At 53.3% G+C, this 26333-nt stretch overlaps 11 protein-coding genes across 11 annotated transcripts; 3 read left to right on the forward strand and 8 right to left on the reverse strand.

The window, feature by feature from the left end:
- Positions 1–915: 915 nt before the first annotated feature.
- On the forward strand, positions 916–2530 carry BKA58DRAFT_80517 (velvet factor-domain-containing protein). The gene is made up of 2 exons (XM_046175940.1): positions 916–1796; positions 1846–2530. Exons 1-2 carry the CDS (start codon positions 1036–1038, stop codon positions 2489–2491), a joined length of 1407 nt encoding a protein of 468 aa, XP_046028514.1. The 5' UTR covers positions 916–1035; the 3' UTR covers positions 2492–2530.
- Positions 2531–3424: 894 nt separating this feature from the next.
- Positions 3425–5527, forward strand: BKA58DRAFT_80548 (CTP synthase-like protein). Its single transcript, XM_046175941.1, has 3 exons — positions 3425–3493; positions 3542–4013; positions 4066–5527. Exons 1-3 carry the CDS (start codon positions 3480–3482, stop codon positions 5212–5214), a joined length of 1635 nt encoding a protein of 544 aa, XP_046028515.1. The 5' UTR covers positions 3425–3479; the 3' UTR covers positions 5215–5527.
- A 124-nt stretch (positions 5528–5651) lies between these two features.
- Positions 5652–7767, reverse strand: BKA58DRAFT_309440 (uncharacterized protein; the record flags this gene model as incomplete). The annotated part of the gene is made up of 4 exons (XM_046167242.1): positions 5652–6793; positions 6853–7036; positions 7088–7298; positions 7355–7767. The coding sequence occupies 4 exons, from the start codon at positions 7765–7767 to the stop codon at positions 5652–5654; spliced, it is 1950 nt and encodes a 649-aa protein (XP_046028516.1).
- An 820-nt stretch (positions 7768–8587) lies between these two features.
- Positions 8588–9828, reverse strand: BKA58DRAFT_397826 (uncharacterized protein; the record flags this gene model as incomplete). The annotated part of the gene is made up of 3 exons (XM_046171447.1): positions 8588–8607; positions 8658–9432; positions 9478–9828. 3 exons carry the CDS (start codon positions 9826–9828, stop codon positions 8588–8590), a joined length of 1146 nt encoding a protein of 381 aa, XP_046028517.1.
- A 218-nt stretch (positions 9829–10046) lies between these two features.
- Positions 10047–11407, reverse strand: BKA58DRAFT_375734 (uncharacterized protein). Its single transcript, XM_046169442.1, has one exon. The coding sequence runs from the start codon at positions 11093–11095 to the stop codon at positions 10547–10549; it is 549 nt and encodes a 182-aa protein (XP_046028518.1). The 5' UTR covers positions 11096–11407; the 3' UTR covers positions 10047–10546.
- A 409-nt stretch (positions 11408–11816) lies between these two features.
- On the reverse strand, positions 11817–13901 carry BKA58DRAFT_80734 (heterokaryon incompatibility protein-domain-containing protein). The gene is made up of 3 exons (XM_046175943.1): positions 12279–13901; positions 12189–12230; positions 11817–12116 (listed from the first exon to the last, which is right to left on the reverse strand). Exons 1-3 carry the CDS (start codon positions 13743–13745, stop codon positions 12078–12080), a joined length of 1548 nt encoding a protein of 515 aa, XP_046028519.1. The 5' UTR covers positions 13746–13901; the 3' UTR covers positions 11817–12077.
- On the reverse strand, positions 13890–15678 carry BKA58DRAFT_375737 (hippurate hydrolase). The gene is made up of 3 exons (XM_046169443.1): positions 15365–15678; positions 14779–15316; positions 13890–14730 (listed from the first exon to the last, which is right to left on the reverse strand). The coding sequence occupies exons 1-3, from the start codon at positions 15426–15428 to the stop codon at positions 14058–14060; spliced, it is 1275 nt and encodes a 424-aa protein (XP_046028520.1). The 5' UTR covers positions 15429–15678; the 3' UTR covers positions 13890–14057.
- An 11-nt stretch (positions 15679–15689) lies between these two features.
- On the reverse strand, positions 15690–17917 carry BKA58DRAFT_375739 (uncharacterized protein). The gene is made up of 2 exons (XM_046169444.1): positions 17830–17917; positions 15690–17489 (listed from the first exon to the last, which is right to left on the reverse strand). The coding sequence occupies exons 1-2, from the start codon at positions 17836–17838 to the stop codon at positions 15993–15995; spliced, it is 1506 nt and encodes a 501-aa protein (XP_046028521.1). The 5' UTR covers positions 17839–17917; the 3' UTR covers positions 15690–15992.
- A 545-nt stretch (positions 17918–18462) lies between these two features.
- Positions 18463–19474, reverse strand: BKA58DRAFT_80796 (uncharacterized protein). Its single transcript, XM_046175945.1, has 3 exons — positions 19274–19474; positions 18930–19094; positions 18463–18741 (listed from the first exon to the last, which is right to left on the reverse strand). The coding sequence occupies exons 1-3, from the start codon at positions 19325–19327 to the stop codon at positions 18619–18621; spliced, it is 342 nt and encodes a 113-aa protein (XP_046028522.1). The 5' UTR covers positions 19328–19474; the 3' UTR covers positions 18463–18618.
- Positions 19411–21565, reverse strand: BKA58DRAFT_375743 (Pre-mRNA splicing factor PRP21 like protein-domain-containing protein). The gene is made up of 2 exons (XM_046169445.1): positions 20083–21565; positions 19411–20027 (listed from the first exon to the last, which is right to left on the reverse strand). Exons 1-2 carry the CDS (start codon positions 21344–21346, stop codon positions 19717–19719), a joined length of 1575 nt encoding a protein of 524 aa, XP_046028523.1. The 5' UTR covers positions 21347–21565; the 3' UTR covers positions 19411–19716.
- A 574-nt stretch (positions 21566–22139) lies between these two features.
- BKA58DRAFT_307660 (dolichyl-phosphate-mannose-protein mannosyltransferase 1) lies at positions 22140–25246 on the forward strand (the record flags this gene model as incomplete). The annotated part of the gene is made up of 4 exons (XM_046167172.1): positions 22140–22423; positions 22480–22769; positions 22819–24578; positions 24629–25246. The coding sequence occupies 4 exons, from the start codon at positions 22140–22142 to the stop codon at positions 25244–25246; spliced, it is 2952 nt and encodes a 983-aa protein (XP_046028524.1).
- Between the last annotated feature and the right edge of the window lie 1087 nt (positions 25247–26333).

The raw sequence follows: 26333 nt of genomic DNA on the forward strand, positions 1-26333 counted from the left end.
AGATCGCTTTTAGCCGCAACGCTGCAGCCTCGCCATTCGCCCAGCCTGCGCTGACAGATGGGCCTCCAGACCGTTCCCAGGTTCGCGCTGCAGCCACTCCTGACCTCCATCTGGACCCTCGCCGAAAGCGTCTGCCGCTCAGATGCTACCTCCGCCCGCCAGCGCCCACAGACCGAGTTACGTGATATCTGGCATATTGCTCCATATTGGCTGCCGCCAGGTTACAGTGTGCAACACCCTGGCCCGCCTTGATTCGAAACAGACGTGCCTGCGAAACCGGGACGCCGTTGTTTGTCTCTCTTTTACCCGGCCGCCAGCCTGGCCGTGACGCCCCACGCAAATACTGCGAAGCCAGTTCAGACGAGCTAGACTGCCCAAAGTGTCCTGCTGCATGGCGCCCGCTGAGACCACATGCACCACCTAGCCCGCGAGAGATATGTCCATCACCATCACTCTAGGACGGTAGTCTGCCATGACATGTCCCCACTCCGTCACCTGCTCGCAGTGCTCATCTCCCGGCCTTCATATCGCTTGCACCCAGCCCACGTCAGAAACCTGGGGACTAGCACCTGCCCGCCAAGCTCGGATCTGCGCACCCATCGCTGCACGTATCGCTGTCCTTGTTGAAATTTATGCTCCGAGCCGGCTACTCTTGACGGTTGGCGTGAGGCTTGCGAGTGAACAGGGTGCTGCGGGGCCACCCCCGTCTGCATCCTTTCCCCTTCCCGGGCGCCCGTTGTTTTAAGGCGTATGAGCGCCTCCACTTCAACGTCGCCATTGCTGAATCCAAGCATCCGACCGTCGATCTGGCTGCTGGCGATCCAGATACCTACAGGGTCTCCTACAGGGAACCGTCAACTATAAACTACTCACGCCGCCACACTCGAGGCAGTGCTCCCACTCCTGACGTCTTGTCCAACACTGCACCACGACCCGTTGCTCCCAATTTGAAAAGAGCCTCCGGACTGAACACGAACCTCATCCCAATGCGGCTTCGTGCATCGTGTCCTGGCCCGGCCAAATAATAATACACGCATGTCCCAACCACCTCCACCTCCGCCGCCGTCGCTCCCTTTGACAACATCTTCTCGTCCTGCTCCAGATATGACCGAGACCCAGAAACTTCCCATCTTTTCGCCCCCTGGCTTTCTCGACTACTCCCATCGCCGACTGCCCCCGCTGGAGATCCCGCCAGACGCTGTACCATCACGCCCGGATCACCAGTTCCGCTCCCCCATCAATCAGCTGCCCTCGATTCATGCTGGACTGCCTCCACGACACGACTACCCTCAGCCGTCCTCGTTACATAGATCAGCAGCCCCCGTCGAGAAGCTACTGCAGCACTCAAATCCCTACACCCCACCTAGATCAGACCCACCATATTCTCCCCAGCAATATGGTCCTCCCATCTCACCACGTTCCGAGTTCGACAGCAGAGGCCCGCGAAGACTAACAGAACATCGGTATCCGTACGAGGAGCCCCGCCACTATCACCCCAACCAACACCACGAGCAGCCGTACTCATCCCTCACTTCACCAGTAGAGGCCTCGCAGCAAAGATCCTACCCTCCATTGCCCTCGCCTGGCTACACACCAAGCTATGCATCGAGTAGCACTCCATTCCGCGGGTCCGTCGGTTCCCATCAGCACTCACAATCACATCGGGGCTCCCTAGCGGCCCCATTGGGATCTATTTCGTATTCAGACACCCCTGCGACAGCCCCTCCACCCCAGAAACAGAATCGAGCGATTCCGTTGCCAGGGTCGATACCACAGCCTGTGTACAATGAACAACTGTAGGAACACCTCCCGCTTGGGTAGGTCAACTTTGACTGACACACATAGGAACCTAAACTATGAGCTTCGTGTGCGACAACAACCCATCGCCGCGCGAGCATGTGGGTTCGGGGAACGCGACCGAAGGGTGATTGACCCTCCGCCAATCATCCAGCTACTAGTAACGGATCCGAAGACCGGTGCTGCCGAGCAAGAAGAGCTTCGTTACTCGCTCAACGTGGTTCATTGCACGCTCTGGAACGCAGAAGGGACGAATGAAGAGACGGCACTCATACAGCCCGACCGACGAACAACGCGACGACTAATGGGCCAGCTCGTAGCTTCCCCGTCCGTAGCAAAGGATGAGCATGACGCCGAGGGCTGCTTTTTCTGCTTTCCAGACCTCTCTTGCCGTACACATGGCAAGTACCGACTCCGATTCGTCCTGATGCGCATCGATCCTATGAACCTCCATGTGGGAGGGTTCTCGCCCATACTCACCGAGGTCTTGAGCGATGTCTTCACAGTCTACACAGCCAAAGACTTCCCCGGTATGCGGCCAAGCAGCGCGCTCACCCGGGCATTGAAGTTACAAGGGTGCAATATCCAAGTGAAGAAGGGCAATGAGAAGGCGCTGGCACGCAAACGACTCACCGCGAGTCAAGAACACGATAATACGGAAGAGGACGAACTGAAGCGACGGCGTAGAGAATGACACACTCGCGACACCTCCAAGGCATCTATATTTTCATAAGCATCATCTGCAGTGGGTGATGTGGGTTATTGTTTGGGTTATCCGGAGCATCTTTTGCAAATACCGACTTGCAACTTGACGACATGATGAACGAGCCCTATTCCCGTCGGACGTTTTACTTTAGTTCTATGGTCAGCGATGAGAAAGTTTGCATGGCGTTTACACAGTACAGGAAGGGCCTGAAGACTCGGTGAGGCGGTCACATTGTAATGCATTTAATCTTCGACGGACGGGAGCACGATACCATTTGATAGCTCGTATTCGAAGTTAATATAAGAAGACACTGGCTAGGCTTGAGACGATGTTTGCCAGGAAATGAAGCCTCAGAATTAAGATTCGCTGCAGGATCATGGTCGCAAGCCTCAAGCCTCGAGGGGACGCTAGTGCGGGCGGATCTGCCCCGCTAGAGGGTCCATGCGCCGATTTTCTTTCAAAGTTAACGCGTGCGAAATCTCGACTTTTCTTCCTTCCCTCCCCTTCCCCATAACCGATTGAGGCACCAAAAGCAGCATCATGAAGTACGTGCTTGTGTCTGGCGGCGTCATCAGCGGCGTGGGGAAGGTAAGCTGCAGGTTGCCGCGCCTTTGATCACCACTAACGCGTATACACAGGGCATCATAGGTAAGCTCTTTGACATGGGCCAGAAGTGTCGCGCGTCTATGACGCTCCACGCGGAGTTTGACATCGATGAGGCCATAACAGCGTCTACGAGTCCATCGCTCTCAGCGTGTAGCCAAAGTGCACCGCTGTAAACCATCTTCTACACCAGGGTCTTATTTTGCGTGCTGTAGCTGATTGACGCGTCACAGCCTCCTCTACAGGTCTTCTCCTCAAAACAATCGGCCTCAAGATAAGTGCAACGGACTGACGCGGTTTACCGACCATACTGACGTCTCAGCACGTCTCGTCGATCAAGGTCGACCCGTACCTCAATGTCGATGCGGGAACTATGAACCCGAAGGAGTAGGCTTCACCAACCGTACTGTGATATATAGACTGAATAAACTCTAGGCATGGCGAAGTCTTTGTCCTCTCCGACGGCGGCGAAGTTGACCTCGATCTTGGCAACTACGAGCGCTACCTCAACATCACCCTCACGCGCGACAACAACATCACCACTGGCAAGATCTACCAGCACGTTATCGAGCGCGAGCGCAAGGGCGACTACCTGGGTAAAACCGTACAAGTCGTCCCACATATCACCGATGCGATTCAAGACTGGATCGAGAAGGTCTCGCGGATACCTGTCGATGACTCAGGTGAGGAGCCTGACGTCTGCATAATCGAGCTGGGAGGAACCGTAGGCGATATCGAGAGCATGCCCTTCATTGAGGCTATGAGCCAGCTGAGGAGGCGTGCGGGCAAGAACAACTTCATGCAGATTCACGTCTCGTATGTCCCGGTCATTCACGGCGAGCAAAAGACGAAGCCTACGCAGCAAGCTATCAAGGCGGTGAGGAGTAATGGTCTGATCCCAGATTTGGTATGTCAAGCCCTTTACGTTAGCCATTACTTTGGATGACTGACAGTACTAGATTGCCTGCCGCTGCGAGCGCGAACTCGAAGCCTCCGCTGTCGAGAAGATCGCGCACTTCTGCCAGGTTGAGAACGAACAAGTCCTTGTTGTCCGTGACATGCCATCCATCTACCAAGTACCTATGCTTCTCGAACAACAAAGACTGATCCCCATGGTACGCCAATTCCTTGCTCTCGAGCAGGTTTCGGTGTCAGCGTCGATGCTGCAAAAGGGCAACCACACTTGGGCGCAATGGCAGTCGCTCACCGGCCACGACACTCGCTTCCACGACCCGGTCACGATCGCACTCGTCGGAAAGTACGTAGAGCTCCAGGACTCATACCTGTCAGTCATCAAATCGTTGGAACACGCTACGATGCGGTGCAGGAGGAAGCTGGACATTCGCTGGGTCGACTCGGATCATCTGGAGCCCAAGTGTCAAAAGACAGACCCCGCAAAGTACCACAACGCTTGGCACGAGGTCGTCAAGGCATCGGGTATCCTAGTACCCGGTGGCTTCGGTCAACGTGCCACAGAAGGTATGATTTCAGCGGCCACCTGGGCGCGTGAGCATAAGAAGCCGTACCTTGGTATCTGCCTAGGCATGCAGATTGCCGTTATTGAGTACGCTCGTAACGTTTGCGGCATCAAGGATGCAACCTCCGAGGAGTTCAACGGCGAGGCGCAGAACAAGCTCATCATGTTCATGCCAGAGGTAGACAAGACCACCATGGGCGCATCCATGCGTCTCGGTCTCCGTCCCACCCTCTTCCAACCAGGCAGCGAGTGGTCTCGTCTCCGCGCTTTGTACGCCGGCAAGGAGGAAATCCTAGAGCGCCATCGTCACCGATATGAAGTTAACCCTGACTACATCGAGACGCTCGAGAAGGGCGGTCTGAGCTTTGTCGGCAAAGATGAAGCTGGTGTACGTATGGAGGTTATTGAAATCAAGGACCATCCCTGGTTCGTTGGTGTCCAGTTCCACCCGGAATATCTGTCCCGCGTCCTGGACCCAAGCAGACCCTACTTGGGTTTCGTCGCTGCTAGCGCTGGCATGCTCGACGAGATTACTCGCGACTACCAAAGTGGCGCAACGAATGGACTTGATGCTGAAGGCATTGCCAACGGTGTGAGCGGCCTTAAGATCAATGGCAACCCAAGCTTCTGAGTGCAGCCCCTCGGCTGCTCATGAATGATGATGCTAAGTAAGACGCCGCGACAAACACACCGGGAATACTCAGCGCTTGAACTTGAATGGTCTGATTTTGGAGTTGGGATTGGATGGAAACAACAGGAAGGTCATGTAGTTACGCAAGAAGCATTTACTGGCCCTGGACGAGGTTGACGTGGCATATGCATATGATACCTAGACAGTAAAAGAGACGATTCTCTCAATGTAGACCATCATTATCAAGACGATGCCTTTCACCTGATCGGCGCTAATGATGTGCTTCGTTGCCAAGGGAAAAAGCAAAGCCTTCAATGTGTTCAACTTCTTTGGGCGTCCGTCGGCTCATCAGCTTCGATGGCATTTCCTGTCAGCATGAACTGAGAACCCCTTAATTGCGAGATATATACACATTTGGTCATCATAACACCATCCATTTACTGTGGAACCCAATCCGGACCCTCAGCCTGGTAGAGCGTTGGCTTCGGGTTAACACAAAGCCTCCCGTTCTCGTTCGGCAAACCGTCAACGCTACGCACATGGAAGAACTCACTCCCCACTGCGCCAGTAGCCCAGAAGAGGTTGAAAGGATCAAACTTGCGCTTCGCCTCCAAAAGACGCGGGTAGAAGCTACCCCAGAACGACCACTGGAAATTCGGCTCAAGACGATCTCCCTCGGAGAGATACGAACCGGAGCCGGGTGTGAGATTGCGCCACCTCTGCATAACGCCATAGGTCATGTTGAGGCGCTGCTCGACAATCTCCGCAGCTGAATTCGTCATGTTTAGCACAGTCCCGGTAATGATGAAACCAAGCATGTCTCTCCAAGCTGGGTTGACAGAGTTGTCAGGGCGTCCGCCTTTCTCCCATGATGGCGCCATGTTGTAGCCGATCAGCGCCATACCCTCATCGACTGCTCGCCAAAGGGCTTCGAAAGTCTCATCGAAGATCGATTCGTTGGCCCAGTTGGAACGTGGGATCATGCGCGATGTGGTGGCTACAGCATTGGTGTTAACGCCCTCCACAGGGAAAGAGCCGTTGTACGCATCGTAGAACCCGTTGTACTGCGTCCATTCAGGCTCAACAGTAATCCCAAGTGAAGCCACGTCTTTTACCCAGGGGTCGACCAGTGCTTTGGCTTCTTCGATGGTCTTGCCGGGAGCGAAAAAAGGCGACATATCCATCATGATCGAATCGGGTGACGGGAACACTTTCCAGTAGGCGTAAGTGTTGTTATCGGCGTTCTGCGGGAAATATTTCAGGTAGGCTTTGAGTCCTTGCTTGAAGGCCTCGGTGCTGACGTTCTTGCCTGTGGTGACGACCCAGTTGGCGGAAGCAATGGGTTGGTCTGGATGTACCTTGACGGTGACTGAGGTTACGACACCGAAAGTCAGACCGCCACCACCGCGTAATGACCAGAACAGCTCTGGGTTATTGTTCTTGTTAGCAGTCACGTAACGACCGTCTGCCAAGACGACCTCCATGGAAAGCACATGGTCAGCGCCTAAGCCCAGGTGGCCAGAAAGAGGTGAGTGGCCGCCACCTTGGATCCACCCGCCCATTGCGCCAACAGTAGGGCCTGTACAACAAGCAGAGTTAGTATATATCTCAAGACATGCTCGGAACGGAGTTACTGACATTCACCGCCCAGGACTGTGCCGCCGAAGTCTCTCGCAGCAGCGTAAAGCTCAAAGCCCTGCGCCCCTGCGCCAGCCTTCATAGCCGGTCCGGAGTAATCATCAGACTCGTAGTTCTCGATGAATGCAATATCTTTCAACCCGTGAGTCCATACACTAAGAGAGCCAGCACCACCGCTCTTGCCCTAGGAGCCATCAGCGATTGGAAGATTAGGTATCGAAGACGAAGCACTCACAGCGAAATCGTGACCAGTATTCCGGACTACAAAACGAACGCCCGTGTTTCGCGCGAAATTAAGCGCCAACTGGATCTGAGCGGTAGTTGAGGCATTTACAACGTAGAGAGAGTATCCTCCTTGGGTGCACTCCTTATTATCGTAGATCTGAGGTGGTTGGCATGTACTACCCTGGTACATTGGACTTAGCATCTCAAGTGGGTCGTCCAGCCTGTTCATGTACGTCAGTCGATGGCTATGTGGAGATAATTTTCAAAGGCTACATACTGGGAAAACGGATCGGTCCACGACTGGGCCATGGCATCGCAAGCGCTCTGGTCTGCACCAGCCAGGATAGTGTTGTAGCAAACATGTGCTTGGGGGAGAGGCTTCAGTAGAGCACCGTTGGTGATATCGTTGAGCGCCGACCAGCTATCCTTTACAGGCCAATCTTCATCGCCAGGGAATACCTTGCATTCGCGGCCGTTGAAAGTACTCTCTGTCTCAGCGACGGAGTCGCTGGCAATGTTGTGCGAAGCAAACTGGAAAAGCGACCTTGCATCGGCTGATGCTGAGGTCAATGCTTCCTCAAGGGTCGCATCCGTCAAGAATGACTGTTCCCATTCAAAACGGGGAATTTCTCCATCAACCCTTTGCTCAATTTTTGCAACGTTGCCCGACTGGCGATCGGTAAGACGCATGGGAGGTTCCGCAGAGCGAGGCGCGAATCTGGCGGCGGCGGATGCTACGAAGAGCACGCTAACGCATAGATAAACCATGATTCCAGGAATCGAGCCGCGATAAGGGTCCGTGTATCGAATCGAGAGTATGTAGGAACAAACATCACAAATACGCCTCCATGGATAGAGTAGCCACTGTACAAGTGGAGCTTGCCACCCGCTTGATTACCGAGCTGCCGCCCGCTCGAAGTTCACTTGCATCTCAAGACAGAGGTACCCATTTTCCGCGTCCAGATAACCTTGTTCGTGCAGCGCAAGCCAAGTCTTGGAAAACGCTCGCCGCACTTCGGTTGCATCCACAGCCAACATGCCTCTCGAAACATCCCGAAAGCACGACATGGACCCTGGAGCGTAGCAAGGTAGACGATATGAAAGCCGTTGAACTTGAGCTAGATGGGGTATTGTCTCCGCGAGAAAGAGACCCACCGTATGCAGAACCGAAGGATTCCTATACAGCGGATAAAGTGTTAGCGTTGAGACCGGGGGCGGCACGGTACGGCGCGGGTAGAATACGGTTGATGGAAATTCTGCAGACCGCATGTTTATCTGGCTGTGGTCACGGCTCGAGATCCGAGACCGGCAAGACATGGACTAGATTTATTAGTTCACATCATATGTGCAAGCTTCGGTTATAGCCAACAATACCGTGCATTCATAGGGTATCACCACCATATCGCCATGCTAGATGTATGCTTGCCTGAACGCCTGCAGCTTCTTCCTTGTGCGCCGTGTAAATGCCTTGTTCACCTTTGCAATTTGATCTTCATTCCCGCTTGGTCGCCTATACTTGCTTCACGAATGCTGTTACAAGGTTAACGTCTATCCTGAGATGTTGAAGGGGTTGAACTTACTGGCATCGATCTGTACAACCTGGGGTAACGCTAACCGAATTTTGTTCCTGTATAGCGCCGGTTGTGCCCGTTGAAGAGGGTTACCCTCGAAGTAGACCGTCTCCAGCTCTTCCTTATCCCTCAACTCCTTCTCGACCTCTCCAAAGTCGCTCAACTTGCAGTTGCTTGCCCAGAACTCGGTGAGGTGCTTGAGACCGTTCAGTCCGGTGAGATGTTCGATTGGGTTCGCGCTAATGTCGATGACGTTGAGGTTGACGTTGTTCTCTAGACCTGACAGATCTGTGAGGAGGTTGTGCGAGATGTGCAGTTCTTCGAGGTTGACCAGCTTCTCCAAACCCGTTATCGAGCGCAGACGATTCGACTGGATGCTGAGAATCTTGAGGTTGGTAAGGGTATCTAGGCCCTTGATTTCGGTAATCTTGTTCTTGCCCAGCCATAGCTCTTCCAAGCCCGTCAACGTTTCCAGTCCTTCAATCTCGCGTACCCTGTTCGCGCCGAGCTCGATCTGCCGCAGGTTGGAAAGCCCATCTAGATTTTCTATCTTGCTGATCTTGTTCTGCACAAAGTATAGATCTTTGAGCTTTGTCATGTGGTTCAGCCGCTTGATGTGCTTGATTTTGTTGAAGGAGAGGTCGAGTGAGGTGAGTTCCGTGAAGGCATCGAGGCCTTTGATGTGCGCTATAAGGTTGTCGTAGAGATCGACTTCTGTGAGGGTCGGCGCGACTTCGTCGGGTATCGCGATGCTTTCTATGCGGTTTTGGCGCAGGCAGAGACGCTGTGACGTTAGGCAAACTCATCTGCAACCCACAGCACAGCATACCTTCATCTGCTTGAACCTCTCCAACCGTAACGCCGACATGTCTGATACTTTGGAGTGCACAATCTCTATGTCGTCCTCATCTTCCGGTGTATCGTCCAGCAAATCCTCGTCTGCAGCCAGCTGCTCGGGAGGCGGGCCCTCATCGTCTGATACTTCTGGGTCGCTTACAACCTGCGCATGGGGGTCGCGGGGTTCGTCGGCAATGCTCATCTTGTCTATTCGCAACTTCCCGTCCCAGCCGTTGCTGTCGCGTGGCTTGTGATCGTCTATCTCTTCGTCGCGTGTCTCGTTCGCGTCGGTCGCCGCCGCGGGGTCGCGCTCGCTGTGCGGGGCAGGATTTGGCTCAGTCATAGTGCGCTCGGGGCTGGTGTATGGAGAAACGACGGAGAAAGCTTCTTGGAACTGGGTGCAGACGTCGACAGCTACTTGTAATACCTAGGCAGCCAAGTGTGGTCTGGGAGTGATTGTTGGAGCGGCAAGTTACGTCGTTTGGAACTAACCTCTGCCTAAGCAAGGGTCCAGCGGCATGACGATCGCCAGCCATCCAGACACCAACGCTCCACCACCGTCACCAACATGGAAGCTTGACATCACGGCCAACTACAAGGTTCGTTCTATTTGAGTGATTCCTAAGTGATCCAGCCTATCCGATGATCGCACGTCTGATCCATAGTACCCATGTACTTTTCCAACCAGAACGAACTGCACCTCCCGTCATCGCCGCCGGCTCCTCCATCTTTTCACACTTCGAAGCGGCAGTGGAATACTCTGAGCATTGTAATTTCGACGCTCGGCCCAGGCGCACTTCATTCGACAAAAGACACCTGGAAGTGCGGTAGGAGAACTACAGGCAGCGGGTGTTTCTTTCGCATGCCGATCTGCAAGCTTCGAAAGAGCTGTGCGCCTCCTCGCCCTTCAAAACCTCATTGCTGAAGGCCGTGTCAACGGAATGACTGCCTCACGTTGATCTTTCCTTGCTCAGGCTAGGGTATATGTGTCCCTTGAACACATCGGCATGCCTCAGAGGAGCACTCCTCGGACGCCTACGATACCACTCTTGTTCGAATACTCACAGAGACCGGATCTCATTCTCTGCCATATGATGGTATGTAATCGCGGGATAGCACCACGGTTGTCTGTTGATCTTGGTAATGTTGTGATCGAGCGTTGAGACCGGATCACCCTGGAAGTGAGGAAATGCCCACAGTAGTGATGCTTGAGCATCCTTCAACGCTTTCCCGAGGACCATATCTCCAGCCCATTGCTCAATCGTGTACTGGTCCAAATCTTTCAGATGAGATTTCCAATGATGAATCACCTTCCTCATTGCTGGTGCCGACAGAACGAACCCTGAGCCGCCGTGGGCAAAGAGCATGTCGCCAATATACATTTGCTTGCCGATGTAATGCGAGGCTTCTGCATCGAACTGTGACAAATAGTCTAGCAGTTTGGTCCACATCAGGTACGCGTCAAGTTCAACAAAAACGATCCACTTTGCTTGTGGCATCTGGCGGAGAGCTTTATCTATCATAGGCAGGAACTTGCACTTGTCGAATTTCCAGCCAGGGTTGCCTAGCGACCCTGATGCGCCACTTCCATCATGTGCGAGACCGTCCATGGAGAGACCATCAAAGACACGCAAGACAAGGGCATCGGCAAGAATACTCTGATTGGATTGACGGGTGGACTCGTGGTCGCGGGTATACTCATCATTTTGTGAGTGGTATTCTACCTGCGAAAACGTTGGAAAGACAAGGCTGCTTCAACTTCTGCGCCAGTCCCCGCCGTTTCCTACCTCGATAATGACCCTACTCAAAAGCAGTCTGGTTATCATGCAGCGCATGAGGTCTTTGCACCGCCTTTCGAGTTGCAGGGTGCGCCACCGCACTACGAGCTTCCTGATCACAGATATTATGAAAAGAACTACGGATGCATTGAATCACAGAATTACAATCCATAAGCTTCACACGGCCAATCCTGGTGCCAAAAAGATCGAAATGACTCATGCGACTCATGTTCCCGTGCCAAATCGTTTCGCTAGTATGCCCTGCACCTGGCCCTCACTTCCGTCGTCGTAGGCACTCACCATACTTGCCTTCCTTGGTTGCAGGTGTGTCCTCATCCTAGAGACGTCGTTCAAGCAAAGATAAATCATCAAAAATGGTAAAAACATACAACAGCAGGGATTCGCTAATGGTCACCCACTTAACTACTAATCTGCCGGTATCTTGCTTATCTAGGGCTGAGCGGACGGGAAGCCGAGCTCTCAAGATCCTGTGGTCGTATGTGAAGGTAAAGTAAGTTTGTTCCATTCTATAGTAGTGTACTGGATCCAAGGGGTCATAGAGGGCCGAGAGTAGTACGACAGGTGGCCCGCTGCTTCACTGTGCGAGGCAGCTCGGGGAACGAGCACAAACCTTGATCGCCAAGGTTCGGTTGCTATGACCAAAGGGCTGACTGATTCTGCGAATTGCTGCGGCGCTCCGACACCAGAGTCGCGTCATAAGTGGTTGCGACTATTCTGAAAGCAACCTTCTCCACAGCAATCTCTAGATCGGTTCTATAGGTGATGTGACGCTCATTGTAATCATGAAGAGGTTCTACCACAGCGTTGACACGACGAAGCAGATACTCAGTAGCTTTGCGCTAAGACGATGAGTTAGCCTATGCACCTTTGAGGCTTCCCAGACACCGCGCAGATATGTACTCACAGTTTTCCACGCTTGGTGGTCCTCATACATGCGGTCGTATATCTGTGACTTGTTTAGTCTCCTGGAATCATCTTGTCATCGTCAACTTACGTATTGCTCGGTATGATTATGACGTCCAATCCAGTGGAGGAAACGAGTGTGAACATATTCCAACTCTTCGTATGCTTCCCACAAATCTCTGATCAATCCAGTCGGATCGTAATTCCTATCATGAAACTCCTTCTCGTTGTATACAAATTGCCTTCGTATATAGAGGGCGGGTATACGTTCTTGAAGGTAGTATCCTATGAGCTGAGACCATAGAGACTTTGCTCGCTTCTGGATGGTTCCGCCTATGCAAGTCGCATACATTCGCACCAAAGGAAATCCCATCTGATTACCCAGTTCCACAAGCGCAGTCACCAGCGGAATTCGGGTGTTTACCTCCATCTGTGCGTTCAGGATAGAGGAAGCTTGGAGCATTGTCTCTGCCGGGTCACTGTAGTCAATCTGTTCAAGACCGCCTCCAACCTCGACTTCAGCTGCATGACCCTCGTGTTCATACAGTAAGCCCACAGCATCCAGAAACACTTCTCGGATGCTTTTAGCGTAGTTGACTGATACTCTCGAGCCGGGCGCGACCAGACCTTGCAAACCATATACCTTATCTTTGGGGTCGTGGCAATCGCTTCTGCTGAAGGTCGCAAGCAGACTCGTATAAGTGTACTTCTTTGCCGAGAGCGCGTGTTCCACAAGCCATATCACCTGCTGCGGTATACAGTACCGAACCTGCGCCAGCAATGGAGATGCACTTGAGAGACAAAATCGCCTCAGCTCTTCCCATGAAAGTAAAGTTTCCCCGCACATGATACGGATATATCGGGCTAGCATGATCTCTTGTACAATCCAAAGTCTTTTCCAGTACGTATTGAGGAAGAAGCATCTGAGTGCCGCGGCCGGCAAGCTACTTGACTCTGGCTCAGAGTAGGGCTTCTTGTTGGGATGGCAATGCTCCTCGGTTCCCGAGATCTGGCACCGCATTGGTCCCTTCGTAGGCGACAGTGTAGTTCTCTCTTCGTAGTACCGTCTCAGACCAGACTTCAACACCGTCATTGCCGCTTCAATATCAGATTGACATGGTCCGAGCCACACGTAAACGTAGGCGGCCCGACTATAGATCTCGGACATCAGCCTCACCTGATGGTTGCGTTCGGTAATCACCGTTTGATTGATGCAGATCTGATCGATCCATAACCATTGTGTGTCGGCCTCATGTAGACTGTTACTTTGGAACTTGAAGAGTCTCGTCCTGAAAGTTTCGAGGAATGCGTACAAGTTTTGACGCACTTCCAAAGGCCGACCGTCGATGTAGATGCGCCGAAGCGGTGAGCTTGGTCCCCATTCATATGAGACCGCTCGATAATCAGGTGTTGTGTCGTCTTCGAGGTAGGCATTTCTGAGCTGGCATTTGATATCGCCAGAAGACGTGGGAGTAATGCAAACCAGTCGAATTTGCTGTCTTCGAGTGTCGAGAGGTTTGTGCTTGAAGCAGTGGCTGATGTCGTCCGCGCCTTCCATGCTTCCGAACGCAGGCCGCGCTAGCCCGGACACGTACTAACTTGAGGTCTAATACATGTCAGAGAAGCCCAAGGTAATACCGTGACCAATTCTGTAGGCCTTATCGAGTGGAGAACAGATGATAGCGGGCTTGCGTCTCAAGTTGTAACGAAAGATGAAAATGTAACCCTCAGCATGTTTAGATGTAGAAACAGCGAGCGGATGCGGGGTATAGGCCGCAACTATCACTAGCAGCTAAAGCATATACCACGCCGCATACCTGCAGCTCATGCAATACCACATAGCACAACAAGCTTGGAAATTGAAGTGCAACTACTCGCCCTTCTTCAAGAAAGTCAACGCAGCAACAACATACCCCTCCATGCCCACCGTCAACGTAGGCTGCACAACCGGCGCAAAGAAGGGACTGTGGTTTCCAGGAACATCCTCACTCAGCCTCCCTTCCTTCTCCGCCTTATCCCAAACCGCTGGATCCGTGCCTCCATACAAGAAAAAGCAACTCGGCTTGCCAATCGCGGTAGCGAGGATGCCAAAGTCTTCCGAGCCCTGTAGACGCGGAATGTCCGATTGGTACGAATGTTTTCCAGGCTGGAAGTGCGCCGAGAAGGACTGTTCAAGCGCGTTGGTAACGCCGGCGTCGTTGAAGAGCAAGGGGAATTGCGTCGTTGGTGTCAAAGTAGGAGTGTTTGGATTGTTGGATGCTTCGGCCTCTGCGGCGATGATGCGTTTTACGCTGGCGAGGACGCGTTCGCGGGTTTGTGGTAGAGCAGCGCGGACGTCGATCTTCAGGTTGGCTTCTGAGGGGATGATGTTCTCGGCGTCGCCTGCGTGGAAGGCGGAGACTGTTACCACGGCGAAGTCTAGGGGGTCTACTTCTCGCGCTACGATGGATTGGAGACGCATTATTGTGGATGCGGCTTGTAGAATGGGATCGATGCCGCGATGGGGAGTAGATGCGTGGGCTTGTCGACCTTCAATACGGAGTCTATATGGGTTAGTTTTGAAGAAATCTTCAGGAGAAGGGCGGATTTACTGGAATCGATCAGCCGAGCTGGCGATTAAACCATGCTTCGTACCAATGACACCAGCCCTTTCTGGCATGACATGTGCGCCCACCACAACGTCTGGCTCTTTGACTTTGTTATACAGACCATCATCCACCATGTTCTGCGCGCCACCTGCTCTTTCTTCCGCTGGCTGAAACACCAAGATCAACTCCCCGCTCCACGCCTCTTTACATTTGACCAAAGTTTCCGCTGCCGCAAGCAGCGCTGTGATATGCATATCATGGCCGCAAGCATGCATGACGGGCTTCTCAACAGCGTCCACATCCTTCATACGCGCTGTACTTGCATAGCTTAGGCCTGTCTTCTCCTCAACGGGTAGCGCATCAATGTCGGCACGTAAGAGCAGCGTCTTTCCGGGGCCATTGGAGAATGTGGCAGCGACGCCGTGACCGCCAATGGAAGAATGAATCGTGAAAGCTTTCAAAGTCTCTAGATGTTTGACAATCGCTTCGGCTGTCTTGGCTTCCTGAAAGGACAGCTCCGGGTGCGTGTGGAACCACTTGTCTACGACTTCATTAGCGATGAAATTGACAAATTACAATGATCACTCACAGAGCTCTTCATATGAGGCCAAGTCTGGCTGATGTGCCTTGACAATCTCACTTATGGAAGGCATATTCTGCTTCAATGCCCTTACGACGTTTGCAAGAATGGGCGGCTGAATTGCAAATAATCTGTAGTTGGTCGCTGATATACACGTCCAGTCTTGCGGTAGATAACTCGGTAAACGACCTGCCTTTGTCGCGTTAGCATCTCCCGTCGTGATACCCGTGCTGGATTAGTGTGGTTCTGACAAATGCCCAGGTGCGGTTCCCGACGGGGAAAGTCGAAAATGACGTATGAGCGTGCGTTGGACTGTGGGGTAGCGTAAATGATTCCGACGCCGATACCGCCGGCGGCAGCACAAGACAGTACGAGTCCGATAAGACGGGTCGTGAGTGGATAGTGCGTTTATTGATGTGAGTAAGCTGAAAAGTGATACGTTGGATGATAATGATACAATGATGTGCATAACGCCAAACGAAACCCTTCTTCTGAACCAAGAAATGCGTGCATCTCGAACTCCTTGCATGTGGCGACAATAACCGATGGCTGCGTCAAAAGGTGCGCAATTCATGCCTTCCAATATACAGCATGTGAAACACACTCTTAGGGGAAGAGAGGATTGGGCTTGGCCATTCTATGACTCTGCCATGTCCTTGTCGTGTTCCTCAAGCTGCCTCTCTAGACTTCCCATGAGGTCTGGTTCCGAAGTTGGTGCAGAAGGAGCAGCCGGTAGAGATTGCATAGGTTCAGCCTCAAGTTTGGGTTCAGCCTCGACTACAGGCTCAGGCTGAGGCTCCGGGATGACCACAGGCGCTGGTGCCGCATCCACTTCCACAGATGGAGCTGGGGCTGGAATCTCGCTTGGAGCATCCTCGGGAACGATGGCTTCTGTGGTAGTAGTAGGAGTCGAAATCTGGTTCATGGAGTTCTGGCGACTATGGGAGACGGCAGAAAGCGGCAGATCAGGTGAGCTGGACTGGTCACGTTTCGGCGTCTGCGGAGACGTGTCGGGTGGAGCGGTTTCGATTGCGGTCCTCTCGATCGTTGCGGTATCTTGAGAGGGCTCGTTGGAAGCCGACGGCGGATGGCTTGCTAGTACGGTGCTCTCTGTTAACGTAGCGTCCGTAGGGTTGGAGGCTTCGGTCGCTGGAGCACTGGGTGGGGCTACAGAGGATGTCTGAGGAGTCGCCGGGTTGGAAGTATGCTCCATGTCTTGATCTTCATCTTCCGAGCCCTCCTCGCCAGAACCCTCTTCTTCCTCGCCACCGGCGTCTGCCATTGGCGTATCACCTCCATCTGATGGAGCTACCGATCCGTCCTCTTGTTTCACGCCTGGTACACCCAGCATGTCACCGCCGACAGTCGATGCTGGCGTCCCTTGCTCTGCTCCTTCGACAAAGACGACCTTCTTCTTGCCTCTGCCTGGGCCTCCACGTTTGACCTTCTTCTTGGGAGGTGGCGGCCTCCGCCGAGGTGGCGTTTGTTGTAGGATGTCGTTAGCTACGACGACACCTTCCGCATTCACAACACCGACTCCCTCGACAATTGTTCCCGGTGCCGCAGTAGCTGGCGCAACTTCAATTGCAGCATCCGTAGGCTGGACTTCGCCTTCTACAGCCTGTCCTTCTGGTACAAGCACCTTGTAAACAGCCACGTTACCATCTGCATCAAGCTTTTTCACTTTGGTCTCCCGCAACGCAGGTTGTGCAACCTGACCATTGACGTATGGTGATGGTAGACCTTTCCTTCTCTTTGCGAGATACTCTGGTTCCGAAACTTCTAGATGCCGTGCAACTTTGACGTACTTCTTGATAGTGAAACCGGTACGGATCTCTTTGGTCTCTTCTTCTTCATCTTTCATCTCGTTGTCGTCTTCTGGAGGGGCCGGTGGCTTGTACAGCTTCCCGGAGCGTGCTGCCCGCAGCAATTGTTGAGAATGCTCAGGCAACATGTGAGAATCTCGAGGCATGGGCAGCTCGGGCCAAGCATCCTTGTCCAAAGGCTTGTTGTCGGCCGAGTTTGGTTCAATGGTGATTTCGGCTTCCCGATACTGACTAATGGGCAGTCCTTCCAGCACATTGTGCTCTATCTGACCGCGTCCTGACCTGTTGGACCGATCCCTGTTCCGAAACTATTTGCATCATGTCAGCTTGAGTCTGAAAGAGATATATAAGCGTTTGCACGCTGTTTGGACAAGATGGTATGCCATGGCTGCATCGTTGCGCGAGAGGTGCAAGTACAGAAGAGCTACTCATCACCACTCGTTAAAGCAAGCGAATGCCGAGAGTACCCTCTTGTCGCTCAGTTTTCCAAGACACGATGTCGCGTCGAGGACACAGATGGAATGTCAAGAATGCGATGCACGTGATAGAAATAGCCGTGCTGCGTCGCGCGCGTGCAGAGGCTGGGGAATTGATGTCGCAGACGCAGCTCAAGGGCGCACGCTCAAACAAGGGGACTAGATGACGTACCGGAGCCATAGCAACGTGCAATGCCCTCGATGGGCTTTAGGGCAGGCGGTGAAAGTGGGTATTGATGTCGGCGCAATGCAACGGGAAGTCGCGATGCGTGAAGGGGAGGCGCGTCGCTTTGCAGATGGCAGGCGCAACCGTGCGCCACTAAACCCCTTCGAGTGCGCTCGCGACTGAGCCACGGCCTAGGGCTTGAGACGCAAGTAACGAGCCTCCTATTTAGTCTTTCACTCACGGGAACTTCTTGTATCGCGTCGTACCAGATGCATGGTATTTCCAATCGCACTACACTCTCCTACTTGACCAATACCAATTTTTGGTCGCCACACGCTGGTTCTGCGATGAGCATAGTAGGGAGCCACTTGCAACTTCCGTATTTCAAACGATGTCATGCAGGACGAAAAGCATCAACGGAAATGCGAATCCAGTGACGCGCAATTGGAATTACTGTAGGCTTGAGCCTCGCCAGACCAATTGATCCATATCGGATCAACTATTATCGACGGCGATTGTATACTTTGAGGCATTGGAGACAATTCAGAGATCTCGTACAGTCATGGTATTGCCGATACGTGCAACAAGGTGACCTGTTTTCAGTCTGAACTCCATTTCAAAGAGTTGAGCATGCCCAATGTAGTACAGTACATCATTCTCAACGTATCATCGCCGTTGAGGTAGACGCAGCTCCTCCGCTGTCGTACAGACTCTCGCCTCCCCATGCAATGTACGCCATAGTGTTACAAGATCATTTCGTCTCGTCGTCCATACCCGCGCTCTTGTGCGAAGCGCTCAATCCCAGCCCTGGTCCTTCACTCTAACGATGTCACTTCTATCCCCTTTTTGCTTGCCCTCTCTTCCACCTTCGACGACCAATCGGTCGATCTGGTAGAATTGGCTTATCACCGTTTGCCTCTGTGGAATGAGTCAGCATTCAATCCTGTACATCCAACCTCGACTTCATGTTCCGCGCTTCTTGCAGTGACACACTCAAAGGCATACATCGCCCAATGGCTCTCCAAATCGCGACTTTTTCGCCTCTGCCACTTCTTCCGCTACGCACTGCGAACCTCCACTTCCGAACCACAGGGTATATATCTCACCTTTAGCATCTGCAACTCATTCAAGCCCTTCTGCACCAACTCCTGTATTGTTCGCTCTTCGGTTATGTTCTTGCTGTCTCGGAACGCATCGCGCGTTCTCCGTTTGGCATACTCGCGGAAATTGTAGGCGGCGAATTGCCCGCTTTGGCGCAAGAGGGAGCGGTACTACGTGCGGTGGTCAGCCAGTGTTCTTCTATGGTCCATGAGAAACGAGCGTCGCTGAAAGCCTGTGTATCTCAAACACAGAGTTACAGAGCAGGTGTGTGGGTTGCGACTCTAGGGCGGCGACACCATGAGTGTAGGCTACAACGGATGTTCTGGAAACCCGCATGGTGGATACGTACGAGTGAGCGCACTTGGTAGGCCATGTCGCCTTTCGTTGCCTGTGCTAATGACATGGTCGCGGGTTGTACAGAAGAATGTGGAGGGTAGTGGTGTACTTGGGAATAAAAGTCGCTGGTTAGGTCATAGGTCTTGGGCAGGTCGGAGGAAAGCTACGAAAGTCCGAGCATACAGATTGCCGCAGCCTACCCCACGCTGCATCGCCACAACATACTGCATCGAACACGAGATTGAACGCGGAACGCACATTTTTCATTATGCCTGACGAGCTATTATTTTACAATTGCCTGGTGTCTCAGAACTACTGGAACAATGAAAACCTTACGGCTCCGGGCCTCCATGGGAGTGGTATACCCAAGTGACATCGCATAAAACGCCTCCCAATGCAAATAGAGCCATCAATGTCTCAAGCGACCGTGTGATGTCTGAAGAAGGAAAGTAGGATCTACTCGTTACCCTGACGGTGCTTCTCTTGTATCCTGCGGAGTTGCTCCTGCACGTTCACGTTGTTCATCTGCTGTATACGGGGATTGTCTTTGGCAGGATCAAGCTGGCCGTCGTACGACAGTGCAGCCTTCTTCCTCCGAGCTTCTTCCTCTGCAGATATAGGCATTCCAGTAGCACCATCGTAAATGTCCTCACGTTGACTGGCAAAGCGCTTAAGGTTGTTCGCGACGTCGGCGGTGTTAATGGTAGTAGAGTATCGGGCTTCGGCCTTGTCGCGCTGTTCTTTCCAGCGTGGATCAAGCAGTTCGACTAGTATACACTGTTAGCGACAATCTTGTGAGAGACAGAAATGGGGACGGCTTACTTCTGATGTGCTCGTCCATCTCGTTCGCGGGAACTTGCTGCTTGCAGTTAGGGCACACGGCCATTTGAACGTTTGCCTTCTTTGCGGCAGCACGGGGGACGTAGTCTGTGACAATGCGACCAGGTGCTCCTCTGGCAGCAGCCTGAGCGCGTGCGCGCTGCTCGCTCTCCGCTTGACGCTCTCTTGCCAGCCGAGCTTGTTCTTCCTCGCGCGATATCTGGGCCGGCGTGCGGTAGTCAGCCATAGGCGGAGGCGCGTAGGACGGCACGCCGTACGGTGGCTGCACGGGTGGTGCTGCGGGCGCGTAGTTTGGCGGCATCTGAGATTGGGGTACCTGCTGCTGTGTGACGTTGTAGTAAGTCATCTCGTCGGGCATAGCCTCCTCAAGACGCCTTGTCGAAAGTGAGACGGCTGCCTTTTGCTCGAGTGACTGTGACTGTAAATCATTCAGCTGTGCTGGTGGAGGCAGGTCCGCTGCATCGTCAGCCTCATCAAAGAGCACAGTCGCGATGACGGTGAAGTCGTGCCAGTCCACGGTCGCATACTCTTGCTTCTCAGCCTCGACCTTCTTTTCCTCTTTCTCCTTTTGGGCGGTCACGTACTTGACGTACTCCGCACGTCCCTTGGCACGATCTAGCACATGGAATCGATTCTTGATGTTCTGTTGTAGCTCCTGGATACGTGCTTCGACTGTGGCCTCTTCCTCAAGTAGGATCTTGTACTGTTCAACGAGCGATCGGAAGAACTGGAAGAAGCTGTGGTTTGGTCGGAGAAAGTCAAACTGAAAGTTGCCAGACTCACGGTTGCGCAGATCCTTCAGCCAGTTCTCACCCACGCGGGCAGTGTATAGCGCCGTGAGCTTCAGCACCTCCAAGTCCTTTGCGCTGATGTTTGGCATGCGCGCGGAGAAGCGGAACCTGGGCGGTTCTGGGGGGCCCTTGGGCTTGTTGTCAACGACTTGCTTGGCACTTCCAACTGACCGTCCGTGACCCTCCTTCAGTTGCTGGAGATACCACAGGAAGTAGGCGTTGTAGGGATCCTCTTCCATGACGAAGACAAAGTTGCGGTTGTTCGCAGCCGAAGGATCGGTAGTGACACGCTGCTTCAGTCCATTGAAGTGTCCTTCGCCTCGGCGGGCAACGAAGTCGGCCGTCTTCGCAATCGTTTCGCGCACGTTGGGCGGGGGGATGACCAGGGTCGACGGCGGCTTCACGTCGAGTTCGACAGATCCCGAGGCGGCGCCGTTGCCGTTGGGGTTCGCCATGGCGCGTGTGGTCGGTGTACGTTTCGGCTTCGAGCGATGTCGTCGGCAGTCCTGTCTATGAGTCGCGAAAAGCAGGTGAGGCAATCGCAGATTGCGCGGGGCAAGAACAGAGAGGAAATTCAGACGCCAGTGACCAGATTCCCGTCGCGATTACCTGCCTTCGAGTGACTCGCGCGTAGATCGCGTGGGGTGAATGTGGATGTGGTTGTTGGTAGCTGCGACTGGGCGTCGACATGCGGGAGATCGCAAAGTTCCAGAGTAGGCAACAAGATGTTCCGCGCCGGACCCCAGCCACAGTTGCGCCACGACCAAGCCACAGCTCTTGAAATGAAGCACTCGGCGTAATACTCAAGACGCCTCGGCTTGCAAATGGCTGTCGGAGGTCAGACCACTACCGCTGGAAGATTAATCTGGATCTCTTCAGACGGGTAGATAATTGGGTGGAGTGAATGCTAGCCCTATGTACCTGGACCTATTTTCAGCTCTCCCAGTTCGGCAAGGGCCGTCGTAAGGAACAGCTTGCAACTAGGATTAATCGGTACGCAACCACTGCTCCTCGCGGGACTCCCTCCCCCTAGCTTGAACCATTGCGCATACCACTGAGACCTCCATCTCTTTCTCCCCTCACCTTGATGGGACCCTCTTCCAACTCTCTTTAACTCTCTTTGCAACGACGTCAAGGCTGTGAGCGCCTTCAACTTAGACTCTGGAACTCCGCAACGTTCCCACCTTTTGGTACAGCGCTCCACTCGCCAGCTGATCGAGCCGCGACACATCTTCACATCCCGCCGTCATGGCGAGCCTCTCGGCACCCAACGCCTACCTGGGCGAGAAGCCCAAGTCTCGTAGATCCAAGTCGCGCTCCAAGTCGCGCTCCCCAGCCCCGAATGGCCGAAAGCAGCCCAACACACAGCAACATAAGGTCCAAGGCTACGCTTCCGAGGGAGTGCGGGACCATGATATCTTCAATCTTCCTGGGTCGGACTGGTCGCTACTGGCTGTGTTGACCTTCATTGCTGCCGGCGTTCGACTCTTCCGGATTTCACAGCCCACCAGTGTTGTCTTCGATGAAGTCCAGTAAGTGTGGTAACTGTACAACAAGATTAGGAGACATGTTGGCTGACTGATTCCAGCTTCGGTGGATTCGCATCGAAATACATCAAGGGCAGATTCTTCATGGACGTCCACCCTCCGCTCGCGAAGCTCCTCATCACACTGGCAGGATGGTTGGGTGGATTCGACGGAAACTTTGACTTCAAAGACATTGGCAAAGACTATCTGGAGCCCAAGGTCCCATATGTCACCATGCGAATGCTGCCCGCTATCTGCGGAGTGTTGACGATTCCGACCATGTTCCTCACCCTCAAGGCCGCGGGCTGCCGTACTACCACTGCGGCTCTGGGCGCTGGGCTCGTCATCTTTGGTAAGAGACACCTACCCTGCGAGGTGTGATGTATACTGACTTCTGGTAGATAACGCGCTCGTCACCCAGTCCCGCCTTATCCTCCTCGACTCGCCGCTCATCATCTTCACGGCCATTACCGCACTCGCCTGGACAAGCTTCATGAACCAGCACGAACAAGGACCCTCCAAGGCCTTCCAGCCATCTTGGTGGTTTTGGTTGGCTGCTACCGGTGTCGGACTCGGTGCAACAGTTAGTGTCAAATGGGTAGGCCTGTTCACCATCGCCTGGGTCGGTAGCTTGACACTGGTACAACTCTGGGTTCTTCTCGGAGATACCAAGAATGTCACGCCACGCTTGTGGTTCAAGCACTTCTTCGCTCGCATGTTTTGCTTGATCGTTATTCCCGTCTCGTTCTATATGGCTATGTTCGGAATCCACTTCCTCTGCCTGGTCAACCCTGGTGAGGGTGATGGCTTCATGTCTTCCGAGTTCCAGGCGACACTGAACTCCAAGGGCATGCAAGCTGTTCCCGCCGACGTCGCCTATGGAAGCCGTGTCTCTCTACGCCACTGGAACACTCAAGGCGGATATCTACATTCCCACAGCCACATGTACCCCACCGGTAGCAAGCAGCAACAGATTACCCTCTACCCCCACAAGGACGAGAACAACATCTGGATCATGGAAAATCAAACTCTGCCAATGATGCCGGAAGACTACACTGGCCCAAACCTCACAAGCCCTAAAGCTTGGGACAACGTTGGCCCTACCTATATTGAAGATGGCGGTGTCATTCGCCTCTACCATATCACCACCGACAGACGCCTCCACTCGCACGATGTTCGTGCTCCTGTTACCGAGGCCGACTGGCAAAACGAGGTTTCTGCCTACGGTTACGAAGGCTTTGAGGGTGATGCGAACGATCTGTTCCGCATTGAGATTGTCAAGAGCAAGTCCGATGGAGCCGTGGCAAAGAAGCGCGTCCGAACTATCCAGACCAAGTTTAGGCTTGTTCATGTCATGACCGGTTGTGCGCTATTTTCACACAAGGTGAAGCTCCCTGACTGGGGTTTCGAGCAGCAAGAGGTCACTTGCGCTCGGCAAGGCACCTTGCCCAATAGCATCTGGTACATCGAGGGCAATGTTCACCCCTTGATGGTGGACGGAGAGGTCGAAAAGGTCAATTACCGCAACCCCGGGTTCTTCGGCAAGTTCTGGGAGTTGCAGAAGGTTATGTGGAAGACCAACGCTGGTCTTACTGAATCGCACGCCTGGGATTCGCGCCCTCCATCGTGGCCCATTCTACGCCGCGGTATCAACTTCTGGGGCAAGCATAACCGTCAGATCTATCTTCTGGGTAACCCGGTGATCTGGTGGAGCTCAAGCGCGCTCATCGCTCTATACATCGCTATCAAAGGCTTTGCCATTCTCCGTTGGCAGCGCGGCTACCGTGATTACAACAACGTTACCTTCAAACGTTTCGACTACGAAGTTGGCATGAGCATTCTCGGTTGGGCTTTCCACTACTTCCCATTCTACCTGATGGCGCGCCAGCTATTTTTGCACCACTACCTGCCCGCTCTGTACTTTGCCATCCTTGCACTTTGCCAGATCTTTGACTTTGTGAGCTACCGGTTCAGTGTCTTTGGTTTGAGGCAATACCCTGCCATCGGCCAAGCAGCGGCTGTCGGATTCCTCGCTGTCGCTATCACAGTCTTCACTGTATACGCTCCCCTAGCATACGGCAACGCATGGACCAAAGATGCTTGCAAGAGTGTGAAGCTGTTCGACACTTGGGACTGGGATTGCAACAACTTCCTAAACTCTGTAAGTTCTCTTCGCATCACCACTGGCCAATTTCAGCTGACAAGTTGTAGTACGAAGCATATAACACCATGCACTCTGAGCCTGTAGCATCTATCGCCGTGCCTTCATCGGCAGCACCTGCTCCTCCGGCTCCAGTCGCACCGGAAGTCGTCCCTGAGGTTAAGCAAGAGCAGCCCAAGGAACAGCCAGAGCAACCGAAGGAAGCGAAGGAAGAGAACGTGATGTCTGAGCAAGCGGTAGTTTCCCCGCCACCTCAGGACGCCCCCAAGGATCTACCTGTTGTATCCAAGGAAGAGCGTATCGAGTACCGCGACGAGAACGGCCGTATCCTCAACGACGATGAGGTATCAGCACTTGCTGGCAAGGTCAGCTTCAAGACGCGTTACGAGACCCGAACTCGTATCGTCGATGGCGAAGGCCACGAGATCTACGAGGGCCTTGTAGACTCACATGGTGACGCTGAAGAGAACGGTGTCGCACCTCCCCACCCAGACGCTGAAGGCCGTAACCCTGAGACACAAGAGCAGGCCAACGCTCCCGAAGCCAGCGAGGCACCACCTACTGTCGAGGTCGTAGAAGATCAGCAGAAGGAGAAGAGCATTGAGCAGCATCAGGACGATGCTCAACCAGCCAGTGAGGCTCAATCTGCAACGCAAAAGGAGGAGTAAATCCTTTCTCTTCTTCCCATGGCATTTTCATGGTCTCATTTCTCTCTTTTGTACCATAGGGACGGATACATTCAGCAGCGTACGGAGCTAGTGGCGCTCGGTCTCACACGACAGACACACGTAACGGCAGATGGAAAGTGGATTGCATTTGCCTTCGATCTTGTATGATTACACTTATTGTAGTTTGCGAAAATTCGACATCTCAAGTCGTATTTGTCTTCGGAACTCGGTTGTTCTATGTGCATAAAGGCAAGCATGACCACTGTGCATGAGTGTGGAAGACAGGAGAACGATGGCAAGCACGAGAAAGATGCCGAAATCATTGCGACCAGGACAAAGTGGGTTGCAAGGCCAGTGAGAGGCGCTAGATCTCTACAGGTCCTTGTCAGTTTGCAGTAACTCTTGCGGCTCGGCAACGAAGACATGATAAGCTAGTGACAATGAGATGCAGACTAAACCTTGTCGTCCCGGGCTCGAGGGCTCTCAGCCTCAGGCTAATTCATCTCATCCGATCTACCGGATGAACCGCTAGACAGCTCTCCCGCGATCGGATGGCGCGGTGCAAGATGCAGGGAGCGGGTATCCTTGAGCAACTTCACAAACTAGCATCTGATCCCGGAATCTGCTCCATCGCACTAGGATTACATCCAAGACTTGTGATTCGTCGTCGGAAATTTTTGCCGCAGTTTTGAGTCCAGGGACCACCAGGACCACAGGGGGCCACTGTGGCTAGAATACGTTAGTAGCAAGGGTCAAACTGGGGACGCTCTAGATCTAACGTGTGGCCGATCACTTCTAGGGATTACTTGCACATGCCAGGAGCTTCTTCTTTTTTTTCGGGCCTCGCGACAATAGGAAACCCCACTCCCATGCACCGGGCGGCGAAGTCGGGCATGTGTCACGCAGCAGCTCGGGCAGAGTTACTACAAATCATGTAATTTGTCCATGATCTCCGCCTGACCATCAGAACCAACACCCTATTTGATACAGATCAACGATATTTTGACTACTAATTCACCGACTGATCACCTTTAGGGAAAGCACAAAAGGAATTTTCTGGAACAGGACTTTTGGGCATTAAGTGCTG

This window comes from Alternaria rosae (genome assembly GCF_020736505.1).
Source record: "Alternaria rosae strain MPI-PUGE-AT-0040 chromosome Unknown BKA58scaffold_2, whole genome shotgun sequence".
Lineage (NCBI taxonomy): Eukaryota > Fungi > Ascomycota > Dothideomycetes > Pleosporales > Pleosporaceae > Alternaria > Alternaria rosae.

Coding starts and splice junctions, on each gene's coding strand:
- BKA58DRAFT_80517 (XM_046175940.1), top strand. CDS start 1,036: ATGTCCCAACCACCTCCACCTCCGCCGCCGTCGCTCCCTTTGACAACA. Junction 1,797..1,845: donor CCTGTGTACAATGAACAACT/GTAGGAACACCT, acceptor TGACACACATAG/GAACCTAAACTATGAGCTTC.
- BKA58DRAFT_80548 (XM_046175941.1), top strand. Junction 4,014..4,065: donor ATGGTCTGATCCCAGATTTG/GTATGTCAAGCC, acceptor TGACAGTACTAG/ATTGCCTGCCGCTGCGAGCG.
- BKA58DRAFT_375734 (XM_046169442.1), bottom strand. CDS start 11,095: ATGGACGGTCTCGCACATGATGGAAGTGGCGCATCAGGGTCGCTAGGC.
- BKA58DRAFT_80734 (XM_046175943.1), bottom strand. CDS start 13,745: ATGGAAGGCGCGGACGACATCAGCCACTGCTTCAAGCACAAACCTCTC. Junction 12,231..12,278: donor ATAATCATACCGAGCAATAC/GTAAGTTGACGA, acceptor AACAAGTCACAG/ATATACGACCGCATGTATGA. Junction 12,117..12,188: donor ACCACCAAGCGTGGAAAACT/GTGAGTACATAT, acceptor CTTAGCGCAAAG/CTACTGAGTATCTGCTTCGT.
- BKA58DRAFT_375737 (XM_046169443.1), bottom strand. CDS start 15,428: ATGCCTTCCATAAGTGAGATTGTCAAGGCACATCAGCCAGACTTGGCC. Junction 15,317..15,364: donor GGCCTCATATGAAGAGCTCT/GTGAGTGATCAT, acceptor ATGAAGTCGTAG/ACAAGTGGTTCCACACGCAC. Junction 14,731..14,778: donor AGCTCGGCTGATCGATTCCA/GTAAATCCGCCC, acceptor TAACCCATATAG/ACTCCGTATTGAAGGTCGAC.
- BKA58DRAFT_80796 (XM_046175945.1), bottom strand. CDS start 19,327: ATGTCATTAGCACAGGCAACGAAAGGCGACATGGCCTACCAAGTGCGC. Junction 19,095..19,273: donor CCTACCAAGTGCGCTCACTC/GTACGTATCCAC, acceptor CACCGCACGTAG/TACCGCTCCCTCTTGCGCCA. Junction 18,742..18,929: donor ATGAGTTGCAGATGCTAAAG/GTGAGATATATA, acceptor CTCATTCCACAG/AGGCAAACGGTGATAAGCCA.
- BKA58DRAFT_375743 (XM_046169445.1), bottom strand. CDS start 21,346: ATGGCGAACCCCAACGGCAACGGCGCCGCCTCGGGATCTGTCGAACTC. Junction 20,028..20,082: donor GATGGACGAGCACATCAGAA/GTAAGCCGTCCC, acceptor AGTGTATACTAG/TCGAACTGCTTGATCCACGC.